Source organism: Myotis lucifugus, unplaced genomic scaffold, assembly GCF_000147115.1.
Source record: "Myotis lucifugus unplaced genomic scaffold, Myoluc2.0 scaffold_14, whole genome shotgun sequence".
Lineage (NCBI taxonomy): Eukaryota > Metazoa > Chordata > Mammalia > Chiroptera > Vespertilionidae > Myotis > Myotis lucifugus.
Genome location: NW_005871062.1, coordinates 14,010,522 through 14,030,541, shown reverse-complemented (window position 1 = coordinate 14,030,541; position 20,020 = coordinate 14,010,522). Strand labels below are relative to the sequence as shown.

Genomic DNA, 20,020 nt, shown 5'->3' with positions numbered 1-20,020 from the left:
GTAGAGGAGTTTAGAGGCAAGAGGGGAGGGCAGTTTGTGTGATCACGCCTGTGGGGGGCGGCGCCATTGGGGTTTAAGCCGACCAGCAGGGTGGCCAGTGGGGGCAAGCAGGCCATCAGTCGGGGTTCAGTTGGAGGTGATCAGGACAGCAGGGGGGCAGTTTGGAGTGAGCTGGCCAGCAGGGGGGCAGTTGGGAGCAAGCAGGCCAGTGGGGAGGGAAGGGGGGGTGAGCAGGCCAGCAGGGGGGGCAGTTGGGGGTGATCAGGCTGGCGGGGGGGCATTTGGGGGCAAGAAGGCCAGCGTGGGGGGCAGTTGGGGGCGAGCAGGCCGGCAGGAGAGTGATTAGGGGCAATCAGGCAGGCAGGCAGGCAGGTGAGCAGTTAGAATCCAGCAGTCCCGGATTGCGAGAGGGATGTCCAACTGCTGGTTTAGGCCCGATCCCTGTAAACCGGCAGTAGGACATCCTTTGAGGGGTCCCAGATTGGAGAGGGTGCAGGCCGGGCTGAGGAACACCCCCTCCCCTGTGCATGAATTTCATGCACTGGGCCACTAGTCTTAATATAAGGTTCTTCAAATTTCAGCTTGATTGACTTGGTACAAACATGAAGCAGGGTTTCTTCCATATTTTACTCCAAGTTTGTTTAATATCCCTTTGAAGTGTAATGCCTAGAACAGGGGTCCTCAAACGTTTTAAACAGGGGGCCAGTTCACTGTCCCTCAGACTGTTGGAGGGCCAGACTATAGTTTTAAAAAAAACTATGAACAAATTCCTATGCACACTGCACATATCTTATTTTGAAGTAAAAAAACAAAACGGGAACAAATACAATATTTGTATTTGCATGTGGCCCGCAGGCTGTAGTTTGAGGACCCCTGGCTTAGAATGTCATATACAATGACTGTCCTGATTTCTCAATGTAATTTCATGCTATTCTATAAAATGACAATGTTCCATTTTAAAATTATTATTTTTATTAAAAATTTGGAAAGAAAATGGTAACTCTATCTCCTGCCTAAAAAATTTAACTGTAAAATTATTGGAACAAATTAAAAATTCTTTCCAGGATGCTTGAATGCTAAAACTTTTTCTGTTTAAAGATGTGATTTATGTTGCATATTGAGATGTAAATTGTAGTTTTGTAATAATAATAAAAAAGAACTATATTCCTTAGGGATTAAAAACATATAGTGTTTCTGCCTTGAGATATAATTTTTAAGATTAAAAAGCACACTATCAAATAAGAGTCTTCCTTCAGGATCAGAATCTGTGGGACCCAGATGTACTGAATGCTGAGGCTGAGAAAAGGAAAATCCAGCCTCAAAATATCACTTTTCCCGACCCCCTACTTTGAGGGCATTATGGATTGAGTTGTGTTCCCCCCAAAACTCATTGTTGAAGTTAACCCCCAGTGCCTCAGGAGGTGATAGGGTCGTCCTGGCTGGTTTGGCTCAGCGGACAGAGCATCAGCCTGTGGACTGAAGGGTCCCAGGTTCGATTCCGGTCAAGGGCATGTACCTTGGTTGCGGGCACATTCCCAGTAGGGGGTGTGCAGGAGGCAGCTGATCGATGTTGCTCTCTCATCGATGTTTCTGACTCTATCCCTCTCCCTTCCTCTCTGTAAAAAGTCAATAAAGTATATTTTTTAAAAAAGAAGGTGATAGGGTCAATGGAGATATAATTAGTTAAGATGATTCATGATGGAGTAGGGCCTACCTACTGGTATCCTTATAAAAAGGGGAGACTTTTAGACTTCTCTTCCCCAGAAAGAGCCACACACAGGAATAATGTCAGGTGAAGATTCCAGTTATGCTGCCACAAGCCCAGGAACTGCCAGAAACCAGGAGAGGCCGAGGAGAGCTCCTTCCCAAGCACCTCAGAGGGAGAATGGTCCTACTGACCTTGATTTTATAGTTCTGGGTTCCAGAACTGGGAGACAATACATTTCTGTTGTTTAATCTATGGAGTTTATGATATTTTGCCATGGCAGTCCTAAGAAACTAATAATAGAGGCAATACTGTAGGTACTGGGATTGCAGGAGATGACACATTCTTTAGATATTTCCCTCCAATATTTCACAGGTCTCTCCTATGTTAGAAAAACCAAGGGAAAGTAGCTTTTGAGCCAAATATCATGTGGCTCTTTCTGGTGGGCTCCTCCTAAGTGACTTACTTGTAGCATCTTCTGGATTCTTCTGGGGGTAGCTCTACAGTTTTGGAGGGGAAGCTCCAGTTTCAGAGATCAGGAGGCTGACTCTGATAGGATAGCATGTGAATTTACCCAATTTCCTGCCTAAAATGCAGCAAACACAATTTCATTTGCTTGATTACTCCAAGTGATAGCTGAGTGTAGAAAATGATTGCTTTGGTGTGACATACAGAAAGTTAATGCATTTGAAAAGGGAAGTGCTGGGTGTGATAGCTAACAGGAATGGTAATAGCTGTTGAGCTCACTTGGAGTTAAGACTTACATAGATTGCTTCGTTTAGTCTTCCCAAGTAACCTAGAAGATCTAGATCTTACTATTATTAGATGGATGAGGAAGTAGACCTAGTTAAGCAACTTGCCCGAGGACACTGAGCTGCTAAGTGAACTCTGACCTCAGAGACTGTAGACAACACTCCCACAAAAATGTCTCTGTCTTGTATTAGTTACTTTTGTTGTGTAATTTTTAGCACCTGTTTAAAAAAAATCACAATTTCCTTCACCTGTGATTTTGTTTACGTACTTAAGCGTATAACAAAAATATAGCAGGCAACAGCCAGCTGAGGACAGGATGGGAGATGGAAGGAATTTAACAAGACAGGATGTGATTATCACCTCCTTTCTCTGTCAAATTCTCTCCCACAGCCTAACATAACCTTTGTTCTCTGATTCTGAACATCATTTTCTTATTCTTATTTGAACAACATGCCTTTGAATGTGAATGCTGAAAGCTGCCTCTGATATCAAAGGTGAAAATTAGCTTTTGAGTCAAATCTTTTGTTGCTCCCTCAGGGTGGGCCCTACCTAAGTGACTTAGTTTTAGTATCAGTGAGAATTGGAAAATGCAGAGGATACTTGAGGAGGTGGCATTCATACCTGAGGCCTCTTACATCCCTCAGTGGATGAATACTTGTTAGTGCCTATAATCTCCCACGTCTCTAGGACATTTTAGTTGTCATTTCAATCCACTTGAAGGGGTGGCCTATATTTTTACTTTACTCGACTTTTGTCAAAGTATTTCCAGGCAGAACTTGAAAACCCTGAAATAGATGCTTTTGTTTTAAAGGTTTCTTACTGTCATGTGACTTGAGATGAGATGTAAATATGAAAATATGTATGGAAAAACCATTCATTGCTAATAGTGGCATGCTAATGTTCAGCAACACTGGTTGTGTAATATTATACATCGCAGTTTCTTACAGCATAATGAAAAGTGGTTCATTGGCTTATGTTGAATAATAAATGTTCTAAAGTTTTAGTCAGTTGCAAACATTTTTCTCCAGTTAAAATGCATCGTGGAAAGAAAACGTGTATTTTACTTCAGTGAAAATGAACTCCACCCGAGGATCAGTTAAAAGTGAAAGAATTACCAGCTGTGTTGGACGTTACTGGCCTTGCTATTGCCTCCGATTTGGTTTCACAGAGAAAGTCATCGATGGAGGGACTCAGGAGGGGTCTGCTTTCTTGCTGTTCATTCACCAGCTGAGAACAAATGAACACAGGTGTCACAGGCCATGTTAAACTGCAGAATCAGATAAGTTAAAATGCAGCCTTGCAACAAAATAAGAAGAGCAAGCCTACCAAAAAATAAAGAAACCAATAAATAATAGGGCAGGGGCAGAAAAAAAAAATTCCAAAGGATGGGGAATGAGCCTTTTAGCAGTGTGAACATTTTCGATGCAGCCAACTTCAATTTTTAAAGCTCAAGCCTTTTTTCCTTCTCCTAGGACAGTTTTAGGATTATTCACTAATTTCAATATGTAGGAAATAATACCTATTGAATCACTGTCCCTAAGGACCAATCCCACTCTTCCCTTGGACAGTAAGCTCCTACTAAGACCTGGAATGGTGGCTTTTGATTTTGAGAAAACTCATTCTGTTTAGGACTAGCCAGTCAGTGTTTTGTGGTGACAGCACACGCATCTGTGTGTGGGGATAAACACTCCTTTCTCCCTCTTTAAAAGCTCAAGTCACCTACTGGCGCACACCCTTACTTACACTTCTTTGTAATGCTTTAAGCTTTTGTAGTGCGTAACAAACATTATTTTGAAAGAGTACAAAATATTGTTATATTAGCTGTCATATTACCTACATGTCTAGTAGATATGTTTGTGAAAATCTATATGTAAAGCAGATTTCTGTGAATTCAATGATACTTTCCCATAGGCTTGTTCTGTAATTTCAGAACTTTTTCAGTTTAAATTTTTAAAAAAATATTTTTTATTGATTTCAGAGAGGAAGGGAGAGGGTGAGAGAGATAGAAACATCAATGATGAGAGAGAATCATTGATTGGCTGCCTCTTGCATGTCCCCCGCCCTGCTCCGGAGATTGAGCCCGAAACCCCGTGGACGTGGAACCTAGGACCCTTCAATCCGCAGGCCGATGCTCTATCCACTGAGCCAAACCAGCTAGGGCTCAGTTTGATTTTAAGTAGGTCTCTATCTATCAGTGGCAGCCATCCATTTACTATCACTAATTCTGTGCCTCTTGAATTCAGACTTCCTTAAGTTCTATTTCTGTGATTAAGGGAAAAAATATACTGATGATCCAAAAGTGGTTAATCCTTAAATTAAATTAATTGCCTTAGTTTTTCACAAGATTTTATATTGGCCTTTCTTAAAATGGGCATAGTCATTAGTTTTCTATGCATTATATAAAAAAAGATAAGCCTAAAAATCTCTAGATTTTAAAAATACTGATTTGCAAGGCTGTATTTTAAAAGAGATATAAAATATGAATGAAGTGTTTTTGAGTATTACCCAAAATATTTTATGTGACTCTACTCACTTTCACTTTATTATTTCTTTAGCACAGTGTCAGTGGTATTATAGCTTAGAACTTATGGAAGATGGCAAGAGACCTATGAATAATGGTAAATATGGGAAGAAAAAAATGCAATACTGTTAATATTGAAGGAAGAATATGGAAACATTTAGCGATCATTCGGGGACCAAAAGCTAAGAGGCAATTTGGTACTTTTTCATGTTCATCCTACAGGGATAAACCTCAGATCTTCACTGGAGTTTAAGATTTTGACATAGAACTGGTGATTTGACTTTCATACATAGTAATATGCAGACATTATCAAGGGGTAAGCCTGGAGAATGCCCATTTCCTTTTAGTGTTTAAGTTACAGTGATAGAAATGTCTTCAATTAGTATAAGTTTAGTGTTACATGTATACAGACTCAGATTCTTCTAGGAATCAAATTATCTAAGGTCTTAACCTATGTTTTGGTCTTAACCTTTTTTTTGGGGGGGGGGGATGTCCCTTTAACTGATGAGTGAAACTCTGAGTACCTTTGAATTTTTTCTGAATTTGAACATTCTTGGGTATCATCCATCTTATTTATGTTGAAATATTTTTTGATGTTGAGGGACTATGAGCCTTTCATATTTCTGGGATAAAATATATTTGAATTTTTGTAAATGCTGTGGTCTATTTGAGTTTAGGAGTGATTTATAATATTTTCTCGTATAAAAGTCAATTTTACCATCTGGAAATGTAGTTGAAAGCACTGACACAGAATATAATATACTAGAAAATGAAGACATGGTTAAACATCACTGATTCTGGGAACCCTTCTGAGTCCACAAAATTCGCCATGTACTTTTTCTGAAAATGTGATTAGTTTTCTAGGACTTGTATTTCATTTATAGTTTGGTCATGTAAAAGCTTTGTGTATATAAGAGCTTCCAAAGGACCCATACATTAATGTATATTTCTTGGTAGAACTTGCCCCTTTAACCATATGTGCTAAGTGTAATGAACCCATCTAGTGTGATATCACCAGAGGGATGTGATGGTCCTGACTTAGCAACAATGCTTATCTCCAGGCCATGTCATTCTCATGTCAAATGAGATCTGGATTCTACTGCGCTATAAACATTCATGGAGGGTGAAGGTCACCATCAAGTATGGCACCACACTATACTCACAGAAGTTAGTGTAACAGGCTAGCACAGGGGTGGGCAAACTTTTTGACTCGAGGGTTCTTAAACTGGACCGGAGGGCCGGAACAAAAGCATGGATGGAGTGTTTGTGTGAACTAATATAAATTCAAAGTAAACATCATTACATAAAAGGGTACGGTCTTTTTTTTTTTTAGTTTTATTCATTTCAAACAGGCCGGATCCGGCCCGCGGGCCGTAGTTTGCCCACGGCTGGGCTAGCATTAGCATTAAGTAAGCAGTGCATTTTAATGACTTGGTCTCTAGTTCTAGGTCTCAGATCTATTGGCTAAGGCGCATAAGGTACAAAGAGTAAATATAACCAATACAACCGCAACTTTAAAAGTTTATATATATATATATATATATATATATATATATATATATATGCAATGTCCTAACTATCTCTTTGATAGCCATTATTTCTCTGAAGAAGTCTGATGATATTGATAGATAACTAAGAATAATGTAGTTATTTTCTTAGTCATGATTTGAAGATCAATTATTATCCTATCTAATAAAGAGGGAATATGGTGATTGACTGCCCTGCCCTCAAAGATGGTGGCACCCACAGCCAATAAGGAGGGAATATGCTAATTGACTGTCACACCCTCAAAGATGGTGGTGCCCACAGCCACAAGATGGCCGGCAGGGGAGGGCAGTTAGGGGTGACCAGGCCTGCAGGGGAGGGCAGTTGGGGGTGACTGGGCTGGCAGGGAAGGGCAGTTAGGGGCGACCAGGCCCGCAGGGGAGGGCAGTTGGGGGTGATTGGGCCATCAGGGGAGCAGTTAGGCATTGATCAGGCTGGCAGGGGAGTGGTTAGGGGGTGATCAGACTGGCAGGCAGAAGTGGTTAGGGGCAATCAGGCAGGCAGGCAGGCAGGCAAGCGGTTGGGAGCCAGCAGTCCCAGATTGTGAGAGGGTGCAGGCTGGGCTGAGGGACACACCCCGCCACCACCAGTGCATGAATTTTGTGCACTGGGCCTCTAGTATAAAGATAAGTATAAATTATAGTCCACAAAAGCCCCCATATACTTTTTCTTAACTTTGGATACAATTAAATTCTTTTGTGGAATAGGCATAAGTTTTAGGAAGCCAGATTGTTAGATTTCTATACTTTTAGTTGTAAACACTGAAAAATGACAAAGGAATTCTAGAAAGTAAGACCTTTGTCCCCATAAACATCTAACTGGGGCAAAAAAGGAAAAAGCACAATTAACTGAGAGGCCCACCCTTTTAGGCAAGTCTACTTTATCAAAGGTAATTGGATTTTTTGGAGGAGTCTCTCTCTTCTTTCATACTTCAGACTTATTTTCTGGAGAAAGCATTCTCAGTGTTTCTCAACCAAAGAAGAGGTGTTCAGAGAGACTTTAGGGAGCCCAGGACTATGGCATGGCTTCTCCAGTCTTCTCCTACCCCTGCCTCACAAAGCCTGTGTCTCTTCTACACCTACTATCTTGTTCCTGACCACATGTCATACCTGGACTGATAGAGATGTTATGTCTACCCAATTCCCATGAACTGAGCTGCTCTTCTGGCTTTCTCCATAGACACAAATCAGAGGAAATAAACTACTTTCTGTGTCTGTGTTTTTAGGCTGAAGCACAGTTCAGCTCTTGGGAAATGCTGGGGTTGGAATGGGGAATAGTGACAGGGCTCAGAGGTGAAGAAGATAAAGGGCCAGGTTCCAGATAGCATGGGAAGATAATTTGGGAACTGGAAGTTTTTTTTATTTCGATTGAGATGTGGAAGATGAAACTGGAGATATCATAACAAAATCTTTTTTTATAAGCGCTGAGGTCAGAGACTCTGGCTTATTCATATTTATGTTCTTCACAACTTTGAACAGAATGCCTTCATATAAGAAGGGCTCAGTAATGGTTAGCAAAGGGACAGTGACTCTGCAGAAACAGAAGATATAAAAAGATCTTTCTCAAACAGTCCGATTTTGAACTGTGTGTTCAGCCGGATGAATTTAGGAATCCTTATTTTAACCATACTGAGTCCCATTTTATTTTTATTTGTATAGGTAAGAATAGCTTTTCACATGGCCTCCCCCTCCACATTTTCAAACAATTTTATACTTTTCCTATGGTGACTTGAGACTAAGTAAATCTTTTAGGTCATAAAGGAAAATTGCTAGCTGAACTGAATCCCCCAAATAGTTCCCCTTAGCTTTCCTTCCAAATTGCATGCCATTTATTCTCTCCTCGTTCATTGGTAGGATACTGCTTGCTTTTCTTAGAATTACTCCCTTCAGTTTGAAAAGACTTTGTTTTTCAAGTGTGGTGAACATTTCATCCTTTGGATACAGAGTACATTGATGTTATAAAAATAATAAAAAAGGTGAGTCAAAAGGTTTCCAATTTTTTTTGAGTAACTGAGTTGGAGTGATTGCCATTTTGGCCCAATCTGACTATCGTAATGGAGTTCAAGTGACCCATCCACTTCCTTCGCTGCTAAGGTGTTTGCCTCACTTTGTTTACATGTTCATTTCTCATCCTACTTCATCCTCTTCTCAATGTTGAGATAAGTTCAAAGGCCTTTGCAATGGTGACATCCTTATTACTCTTTCAGGGTCCCATTCTACTGCATATTGGGAACCTTCAGTGCTAGGCAGCAAGCACCTTCCTACAGCATCTCCACATTCCCACCTTTACCCAGTTTTATCTCCTTTCCTCCCACTCGACTATGACCTCTTTGAGAGTAGAGACCTTATCCACTTAACATTTGTATTTCACAGTAGCAGTTTAATAAATGTTGACTGATTTTATGTCTAACTAAATGGTGAATTGTACAAAAGAATGATTGTATGGGCAGCCTTGATTTCATACCGGGTTTCATCAACTCAGAGAGGCCAGGGGTCCTCAGAAATGTTTACCAATTTCCTGACAGGTTTTAAACCACAAATGTAAGTCCATCACCCTCCCCACCACCCAGTGTCACATTATTTAAATGTTTGGAAACCTAGAGGTACTTAAGGGAACATTTCCAAATGCAAGGCTTCTATCAAAAAGTGAAGAATGCAAAGAGTGAATGCCCAACGAGAAAAATTGAAATAAAGTCACAGGCCTGCTCCATGTAATCCTTGGGAGAAGGATAAAGACCAAAGCAAATGGGAGGCCAGTGACAGATCAACACACAGAGGTTTTAGGTCAGAGATACAAATTTTGAGATTTTGAGGGAAAACCCTTATACGATCAATGGACATGGAAACAAAAGGAAACAGTGGAAGTTAGAAGATAGATGAGAACTTGCAAGGAGGGGTTTGTTATTCAGAATTCAAAAGACTATTGAACCTTACACCTTCTTTGTAATCATAGCTTGTGAACGAAATATTCAAATATCTTCACTTTACTTATGACTTAGACTGGTTAGTTGGTGTGGCCAATATTAGCCACCACAGGACCAAACTGGTTGTTAATTTACATCAACACTATGTTTTGTGTTGAACAAAATGCAGATAATATCATCCAGCTTTAATGAATTATGATCTGTTTTAAAACTTTGTCTAAAAATGCATTTGTCTTAGTTCAACTTGAATTTCTCTCATTTCAATGTTAAAAAATAAATTATTATATGATCTAAGCTACAGGGGAATATTTAGCCAAGACGAAAGGAGATTTTTCTGCTTTTAATACTGTCTGTTACTTAAGCTCCAGTATATGTTTATATAGCTTATTTTGTGACTTAAATCTAAGCTTATTTGTCTTTAACCAACATATAGCTTAGGTGTTTCATTAAAAAATATAGAGCTAAAAGTTTGTGATAACTTATATCAGTATGAATTAACTTCAAATCAAAATACATTTCAATGATAAAACAGGGTCTGTCAAGAATAATAACTCATTATTTCATCACTTTACAATTCAGATTGATGATCTCAAAATTGTTTTAAAGTAAAATATTCTGTTTTTATTTTTAAGCATTTTAGTACTTAAAAAATAATTTTAAAAGTTAAAACATTGAAGTTAATAAGTTAAAAACAGTTGACAAATACCTCATATTTGTAATGTTGATTTTAAGAATTGCAAAAGTACACCATGTCTTTTATCTCATCTAAATAATAAAAAAAATTTAATAATGTTTTATTTATATAAAAATTAAATATATTTTATTGATTTTTTACAGAGAGGAAGGGAGAGAGATAGTCAGAAACATCGATGAGAGAGAAACATCGATCAGCTGCCTCCTGCACATCTCCCACTGGGGATGTGCGCAACCCAGGTACATGCCCTTGACCGGAATCGAACCTGGGACCCCTCAGTCCGCAGGCCGACGCTCTATCCACTGAGCCAAACCGGTTTTGGCATAATGTTTTATTTATATAAAAATGAAAACACAAATATGCTTTTAAAAGGTATATCTTTATGCATTTTGAAATTGCCTTTATTATTCCTGACACTGTTGATTCAAAGCATGTGCCATTTGGTGAGTAGGTTTCACTCATAATTTTGTAATTGAACTATTTGTTTATGGCTTTATTAGTTGTATCCAAATTGAGAAATTTGTGCAATGCCCATCAAAATAGTGACCCTATCAAAACTAAGTTAACTGATAAATCCATTGAAAAGACAAGACAACTAAATCATTATCATGAGCCCCTTAAATACTCAGATCTTGGTGGCTTTGTCTTGGTACCTCTGACACTGGGCAGAATTTATTTCTTATGAGCTAATAGTACTAATGGTTCTGCCCACGGCCCAGTTTTTATACAGTATATGAGTCCCAGTAGATCTTTTTATAGAGAATAACCATGTGATAACTTTCAACTCTGACTTGATCTAAATCTCAAATATTTTCCTGACAGGATAGTTATATTTATAATTGTGAAGTTATTCATGGGAAAATGAACAGGTATTACTCTTTACAACTGGGGTAGTACTAACACTAGGGCAGGCAGGAGAACATAATTAAAACAATTGTTTCAAGTTAGTAATAGAAACCTACCCCGAATAAGGCTATACTTAGTAGCCTTGAGAATATTTTTCCAACCAAGGACATTACTCTTTTTATCTTTATCAGACACAAAAAATTAAATTAATATTAAGGTATAAGGGGTGGGATATATAGAAAAACAAAGTTTGCAAAAACATGAAAAAAATCTTAACAATAAGAGGTCTGGAACACATAGTTTTAAGACAATGTGCTCTATAGCAAAAAATGAAGGGGATATATACCTTGCTAAAAAAGTACCAGGAAATATGGCTAAAATGAAAATTTCTAGGGTTCCTTATGAGAGAAAAATATTTGCTAAAGTCATTTCATTTTCATAAAGAATATAATTTTTCTACAATATAATCAATCTTTGACATATAGTTTTTCCTTCTACCCTCGAAGTGGATTTATTTATACTATTACAGTCTAGAGTAGTGCTCAATAGAAAGATAATGACAGTGTAGTAATTTTAAGCTTTCTAGTAGCTTTTTTAAAAAGTGAAAAGAAAATGGTGAAAATAATTTTGACAATACATTTTACCTAACCCCGTATATCCAAAATCTTCTCATTTCAACTGTAATCAAAATAAAATTATTAATGTGTCAGTTTATATCATTTTTTGCACAAAATCTGGTGTGTATTTTATACTTATAGCACATTGCAATTTGGGGTAGTTACAAAGGGCTCAACAGACACATGTGGCTACTGCCTACTGTATTGGACAGCACAGGTCTAGCGAAACTTTCTCTTTAAAGACTTGACAATTCACCTACAGTATTTTTTTCTTTCCTTCAATCCTTTCATCAATGCACACTTGTTTACATACTGTTTGACTTTAAGTGTTAGTCTAGGACAGCATGAACTTGAGCTTCTTTGAAGTGCTTGACATATTGTTTGTTGATACAGAATTAATAATTACATTAAATGAAAAGGGGTCCAGCAAACTCTGAGTTCAGGTCACCTGGCCAACTCTTCTGTTTTGTTTGGTTTGTTCAATGTACTATGAATGACTTCCCTGGAGTATGTTTGGCTAAATCCCTCTCAAAGAGATCATAATAATCACACAATACAAGAAAATCCTTCAGTGTAAATTATTCTGCAGTTACAATCTGTTGAATAAACAGTTACTAAACAGGTTAGGAACTCAGTGTTCCAAGGACGTGTCTGTACTTTATCCATTGTGATTGTGCCAAGGACGCCACTGAGAGAGCAGCGATCGGCTTCAGCCATGTCTGAAATCTATGAATGAGCAGCTGGCATCGACATACCAGTGATGAAGATGAGTCGATGTATTCAGCAGTATGTAGCGCTATGTCATAAAAGGCTTTACAGAAGACACCGGGACAAACACGTTTCAAGACTAATGCGCTCACATGTGTAAGAATGTGGTATGGTACACGGACTGATGCTGTGGTTGCCATGAGAAGTACTCACTTTTTCAGATCATTCTGCTGCTTTTGGGCTTGTGCATAGCAGGGAAGAAGCCACTTGTGTACAGTGGAAAAAGTATATCAACTAAGAAAACTGCATTTGACTGAGAAATAATTGTATCACAGCCGTCACTGAATTCATTTCATAAAATGATCAACACAACAGGTGCATTACATGTTATGAATCAGAACTCTGTTTGCTGATTCATAAACTTGCCAGTATGCAACAAGAATAAGATGCATCAAAGAAAGCATTGTGTAATCTTCATGCAGTAAAATTGTAACCAATATCTCAAAAACAGTTAATGCAACATTCGACAGGGATTAAATAAGGAACTTGGTACACACAAATGTTCTGAATATGAGAAAATGGTAATCACAATTTTTTTTCTAAATTAAAAAATAAAAAATATTGTTTTGCATTAAATTTTAAATTCAAGCTTAGGTGACAATGGTAATTTTGGACATTTAAAAAGGATTACTGGGAAGCACATACCAATACGAGGGTTGGGGGAAAAGGAATTTTGCGAACTAGACCCTGTCCTAAATCGTGATGTCCTGAGATGATACGTTGTAGCACAACTATGCCAATTCCAACTCTGGATAGGTCTTATCTACCGATGTATGTGGTTCTGTCCTTAGCCGAGAACTTAAAGTGGTTCTCACTTCCCTCAGCATCGACCTGAGAAACTATGGGCTGAATATTTTGAACATGGATTCTTCAAAGGGCAAGAGATCAATGTAAAACTGTGTATGTTTTACTATGCAAATTGTGTAAAGAATGGAGACCTTGGTAAATATCAAGCAAATTTCTTTCCCACGACGACTGTGTCATTGGGAAGAAGCATCTCTTTTTTCATGGATAAAAAACTCACAACATAAAACTTATGCCAAAGTCCTGGGAATCATTAATAACTTTTTTTAAATACTCAATGTTGATGTTATATGTTGTTATAATTTTCGTTCCTTACAACATAGCGTTTAGAATAAAGAAAACCACACATGCTGGCAGCAGCTGGGGATGTGCTCTGATGCTATTCTGAAAATAAGTTGCCATAATTTAGCTTTTGAGATAAATGCCTTTCATGAGGACTGCATATGGACATTTTTCTAATTGTAGACATGTTCATATAATTGGAACTGAATAACTGCATTTACTACTGCATTATGGAAAAAAAAGGAAATATTTAAGATAACAACCTAATCTAAATTATAAGATAAATGCAAGTAAAAATATTTTTCATTTAAGAATTTAAAACTGATAGTTCCACAGAGTGGTGATGGGTATATTATACATATTTATGTGGATTTTACAGGGTGTTTCAAAAGTCCCTGAGGACATACAGGATTCACAGTCTCAGCATGTCTTCGCATATAAATGCAAACTTTTTTCTATATTTGCTATAATAAATGCTGAAAATGGCTCTCATGTGCTTATAATAGAGATATTTTTGTTGCCAAGGTCACTAAGTAGAAGAGGGGTCACAGATGCCATTTTCTGCGGGGGGACTCAGGGACTTCTGGCTCAATCCTGTAAATTAGTCACCCACATAAATATGTATAGACATATATGTAGTATGCATAGTCACAACATAAATATATTTAACATTTAAGAAAATTTAGATATTCTACTGGTAAACTGACATATGTATACCATATAACTTGTTATTTATTCAAAGGAATTTGATTTTTTTGGTTGTTGTTTTTCAAATGTATCATTAGCTTAATTGTTATTTCTTTCCCAAAGTTATTAACAAGACTCCTTTATAAAGAAGCAACATATTTTACTTGCACATACATTTTTAAGCTGAAGTTAAGTAATGAAAATTAATATTCAAAAATAAATAACTAAACGATGAAATTTTTCTTAGCAATTTTCGTTTTCACTTTATAATGTATAATTGTTTCATTGAAACTGTGCTTTAGAAATTAGTTCAAGTTAATGTTTTTGGTTGTTTTGTTTTTTTTTTTGCTAGTTAAAAATCACAAGGTCTGATATATTAACATATGTCAGCTTCCTACAGGAGCCCTATGGGTCTGCCCACCTGTGATGTCATAGTAAGGAGGGGCTTTTCTTCAGCAGACTCCTCCCTCGGTATCTCCTTCATCACCATGGCAACAGCCTTATCTGCCGCCCTAGAGCCTTTTCCCTATAACAGTGAAATCAACAATGACTTGTGTCAGGAGAAATCTTTAAGTTATTAATTATTACAAGATCGTCTAATGTTTAAAGACCAATCCAACATAAATGAAGAAGTAGGCTGCTGCAAGTGAATCTTGAGGCTTTTGGCTGAAGAGAAAACACACAATATCTGAAAAAAGATTGTTTGTGAACTTGAGCTACTTTTTCACCTTTACAACTGACATTTAATTTTAACATAGTACTTTATATGTATGGTATATTTTAGGCAATTTACATGACATGAACATAATTTATAGCATCTATTTAAATACAGTATGAATTGCCTGTTATGTTCATTTATAAATTATTCCTATATAATTTCTAAAACGTTTGAATGACAGGAGTCTGGGACAGAGATTGGGATCAGGGTCTGATTCCCATGGAGGGCTTGGTGGGTGGTCTCTGGAGTCTGTCATTTTTGAGTGGATTGGGCATAAAAAGAATAAAAGTGTCATAAAAACATCTCAAAAATTCTTCAGTGGTCTAATGTCACGGGAATTCACCTAGCTTACTTTGTGGAGCTAGTATGAAAAAAACTTGTAACTCTCTATGTTTTTGAGACCAAATAATTTTAATAGAATTTTAAAATCTCTTTTTATTGGAGAATCTGTAAATCCAGACATAAATAAAAATGATTACTAATTGAGGCATTGATAGATATAGATATAAATATGTAGGTATATATATTCCCTACATTTTTTGTCTCATACAAACAGTTATAAACTATAAAGGGGTATGCTGGCTTTCTGTCTTTTTGGTTTACTAGATTTTTAATTTTTGAGAGTAGATACAGCATCATGGAAAAAATGAAATAAAATACTACCTTCTTGATCCAATTAGAAGCATCTCATACTATGTAAAAATAAATAATCTCTAAACACTTTAAAAACAGAAAACTTTAATTTTCTTATGTCTCTGGGCAAAGCCTCTCTGGAGAAAATAATTTTATAATAAGAGCACACATGAATATCTGTGCTGTAAATCTATTTAAAATACAAATGTAGCATATAGAGACATCATAGGCCCAGAAACAAAAATGGACATATGTGGTCTGTTGTCTGAAAGGGGATTAAGAGCAATCCAACATAAATGGGAGTTAGGGTTAATATGAATTCTAGAGGTTAATAAATCTTGATCCTTTCTATGTAATGCAAAAGAGTAGAATCACATTATCATGGTCTTGCACAGTACTTTAAGAGTTTAGAAGGTAGGTCTATTCCAGGAAGCAAGTCTTCTGAGATGAATAAGGAGTGACTCTAATTGCATTCTACTATAACTCCTGTGCCCTCAGTTTGTTATGTGCTAATCATCCATTTTCTCAGGCATTCCTTTCTAAATAACAAGTGGCAGCTTTTATTTATGAAAACAAAGAAAAACTTTATAGTTACTAGATTTTAGAATGTGTGAATCTCTTTATTTCTCAAAGTTTATTTCTTTGTTTTTAATTTTTATTTAAGAACTAGCATTATTGAATGATAATGTTTATTTCCATGATGGGATATAAACTACAAGAGATTTTATTTATCAGGAGTTACTATCAAATATGTTCTGGAATGTCTCTATGGCCACAATCCTTAAAATCACTGACTACTAGAAGAATAAAGGAAAACATTAAAAATTGGGGAGCATAATGATCCCAGGTTTATTCTTTAATGATGAACTTCCTAAAATGTGAACTTCCTAAAATAGAGATGCATACAATTCTGAATTCTGGGAAAAGATTATTATGGAACTATTAAATTGTTTTACATTTTTTCAAAATATAAAAGTTATTGGGATGAAACGTTACATACTATAAGCTTAGCATACCTTTATAAGCTATTCTCATTACAGGTTAAATATAGTTTAACAAATATTTTTGAGCTTATTTTTTTTCAAAAGAGCAAAATCATTTGTGAAGAATTCTTTCCATGCTCCAAGAACTTCTAATAAGATAGCAATGAACGAAGTGGCATGCTTATATTTAAATTCCTAACATACTTAAAAGAACAAATCTAATGTTACAAGGTATAATTTAAAAATAATAATAATAATTCAGACTCTTATCCTGAGCTAAGGAAAAAAAAAAAAAGGTCAATTGATGAGCATCTCAAAAAATTTCAGGTCAATATTTCAATTCACTACTTATTTGAAATGCTACCAATCCGTAAACTACATATAGATATTTTTCACATGTGCAACTAGAGTAGCTAGAATTAGCAACGGACATGCCATTTCACTAAAACAAACAAACAAAAAAACCAAACCAAAACAAAAATTAGTCCTTTCATGCTGAACTCTAGAACAAAGCAGTGGTCAGCTAGAAAGGATGTATCATTAACACATGCGGTGCTTTTGATTTCTTGCAGAAAAACCCACCAAAGCCAGGGTCAGGTCACTTTTTTGAAGACAGTGCCACTTTTTCTTCAAGGTTACACCTACTACCTGAAAAGAGTCATGACACCCATGTTAGAGCCTGCTAGGAAAGTTCCCCTTTACAGCCTGTTGGCTTTGAGTCATTCCCCCGAGAGCCTCACTGTTTACACGTGTGGTGCAGTCCGAGGACAGAACGGGAAGGTCTGCCACCATGACATCGCCACGGTTCCAGATACAGTGTCTGAGACCGCTGCCAAACCTAGCGAACACACTCATTTATCAAAGCGAGATTTCCCCCAGATCACACGGCCACCTCCACCTGGTACCTGAAAATCAAACTGTGTTATTTCTGACTTGTCCATGGATCTCCTGGGACAACATTTCTAAAATTCAGATCCCGACTGATAATTGAGTTGGCAATTCATAAAACTGTACAACTTGGCTTATTGGTAGTCTGTGGGGCTGACAGTAATACAACTGTAGAGGTTTTTTTCCCTTTGTTGAAGCCAATGGCTCAAAACATTGTAAGAACTATATGCGCATAATTATCCAGACTTCAAGCTCAATTTCTAAATATAACTATACCGAAGGATACATATTCATCTATTATTTGAAATAACATGGAGACAGCAAAAATGAACTCTTCACTGAATATACACACTCAGGCTTGTAAGTGGTTTTGGATTACATTAAGCCTGTGTGCTTTCCCATCCCATCATTCTCAGCAACAGCAGAAAAGAATAGTGGCACTTTACAAGTTGATTACTATGCCGTGACACCCTCCAGCAGTTATTTCACTCTCCTTTTTTTTGTAAATAAAACTTCAAAACCACCTTTTCCCACTTCCTGAGTAAGGTTCTTAAGATTTTTTTTGACTATTTTTCCCTGGTGATTTGCTGTAGAATATTCTTCGATATTTCTCTTTATCACCTTGTTTCCTGAGCAGTGAAATATATACAATTATAGCTTTTCTAACAAACAATAGTAACACCTGAGAATAATCTTTTGTTAACTTCTATTATAAGACTGGGCATAAATGAGTGAAACATGGAGAGTATATAGCAAGTGACACTGACATAATTAAGGAAACCCAATGCGGGCTCACTCCTCTTTCTTAAATACAGAACATGAGGAACAGAGTAAACAGCACTGGAAGTCACAGGATCTTCTCAGGCTGGACACCAGGCTGTGCCGCTGCCAGATGACGAGGAGGTGTTGGCTCCAGGCCCGTCTCAAAAGGGAAGGAACTGAAGTATTTGGAGAAGCTACTGTGTGCTGGGCACTGCTCGGTGTTGGATGGATTTATACTTATTTGTTGCATGAGATCTCTGTGGGGTATACGTTGTCTTACTAGGTGGTTTGGGACATTGAGGCTCAGAGACTCAGAGACGGAGTGACTTGGTCAAGGCCTCAAAGCTGGTATGTGGCTGAGCAGGAAGGAAACCCAGTGCCAGCCTGTGAGCTTCCTTGTCTACCTCACTGTATCTCTTCATTGGCTTGACAGGCCGGAGGGCTTCCCATGCAGTCCCCCCCCCTCCCCCCCAGCTTCACTGACTGCCATCCATCTGTACAGGGGGTTTGTGAAATCATCCAAGTTTGGGGCAGCAACTACTTCTCAGGATGATGATACAGTCTGGATCAAGCCAACATTTTTGAGAAAGATTTTCTTCAATCTGCAATGGTCACTAAGAATCAGCCTACCCATGACTTCACTCATAAGCACAATTCTAACAAAGTATTTCTGTTTTTTTTTTTTTTTTATCTTCATGGAAAACTAACCTAAGCATGTCATGTGTCACAGTTGTTTTTATTCTGTGAATCTTATTAGGTTTATAAGCTTTAGCATCCCTCTAATTCTGATTAAAATGCTAACTCAGCACAATTAAATGCCATCGGTACTAGGTGTTCTGAGATCTATTTTGGGTGCATGCGATACTTAAAAGTATGCAATTCCGTGATTAGTCCATTCATAAGCAATTTTCTAATTGCAGATTCTATTATTACTATATGAATTTTTTTAATTTAAAAATTATTTTTATTATTCCTAATCTATCAATAATAATCGAGTCTTTTTATCAGAAATATTAAATAGAAGCTATGAAGATGTAATAAATTAGGGGAAAGGTAAAAGACTACAATAGTAGTGATTTCCAGTAATCCCACATCATCTAATATATGAAATTAAAATGTCTTCCTTTTATTCTGATAACAAAAATTAAAACACACGACTACCAAAAATTGAGAAAAAACAGAAATAAGAAAATAAAATTAACAAGTCTGACATTCCCCTCCACCCCCAAATTTTATCTTTACAACATTGAAGTTTTTTAGGATGAATGTTTATTGAAGACAAACTACCATCAAGCTCACAAGTGTGAATATATTGAATATATTTCTTCACATATACATACCTGTAAACAAATACCTGGTGTGTATAACATTTTGGTAAGTTTGTTCCAAATGAAATGGTATTCAGTTTTGCATATGCTAAAACCATTTGTAACTCATAAATTCTGGACTCTGAACTTAAATGCACCCGCAGGAAACTGGCCACAAAAACGGACTAATTTCGGATGACTTTTCTCTCTGTCTCTTATGTGCAGAGCAAGGACAACATTCTTTTACTCAGGAAGGTAAATGTCAGGGTGTCATGCTCTCTTTAAACTCCCAACACGGGAAAATGTGAGAGCAATGTTTCCCAGTCTCCTCTGAACGCAGGCGATGCCTGTCTACCATACTGTGTCCTGCCCAGTGCAGTGAGTTCCTGTAGATTTCTTCCAACATACAGGAGGGTTCCGGCCATTGCTGGTTCTAGCACAGTTACACTTAACTCATTCTCCCCACAACAGAATATTTTGTAAATTTAAAAAGTGGTACACATAGAACTCAATCTGGGCACTCTGGTCAATCCGTATTTCCCAATATCTTCACTTTTGCCCATATCTAGATGTAAACAATTGGG

The 20,020-nt window shown here is 37.3% G+C and overlaps 1 protein-coding gene across 1 annotated transcript in view; it reads right to left on the bottom strand.

Moving 5' to 3' along the window:
- Positions 1-20,020, bottom strand: part of PEX5L (peroxisomal biogenesis factor 5 like) — a 220,511-nt gene that overhangs the window by 69,228 nt on the left and 131,263 nt on the right. The window contains exons 3-4 of the mRNA XM_023750490.1: positions 14,567-14,671; positions 3,574-3,685 (exon numbers count right to left, since the gene is read on the bottom strand). Coding sequence (XP_023606258.1) covers positions 3,574-3,685; positions 14,567-14,671 — 217 coding nt within the window. The remainder of the gene's footprint in view (positions 1-3,573; positions 3,686-14,566; positions 14,672-20,020) is intronic.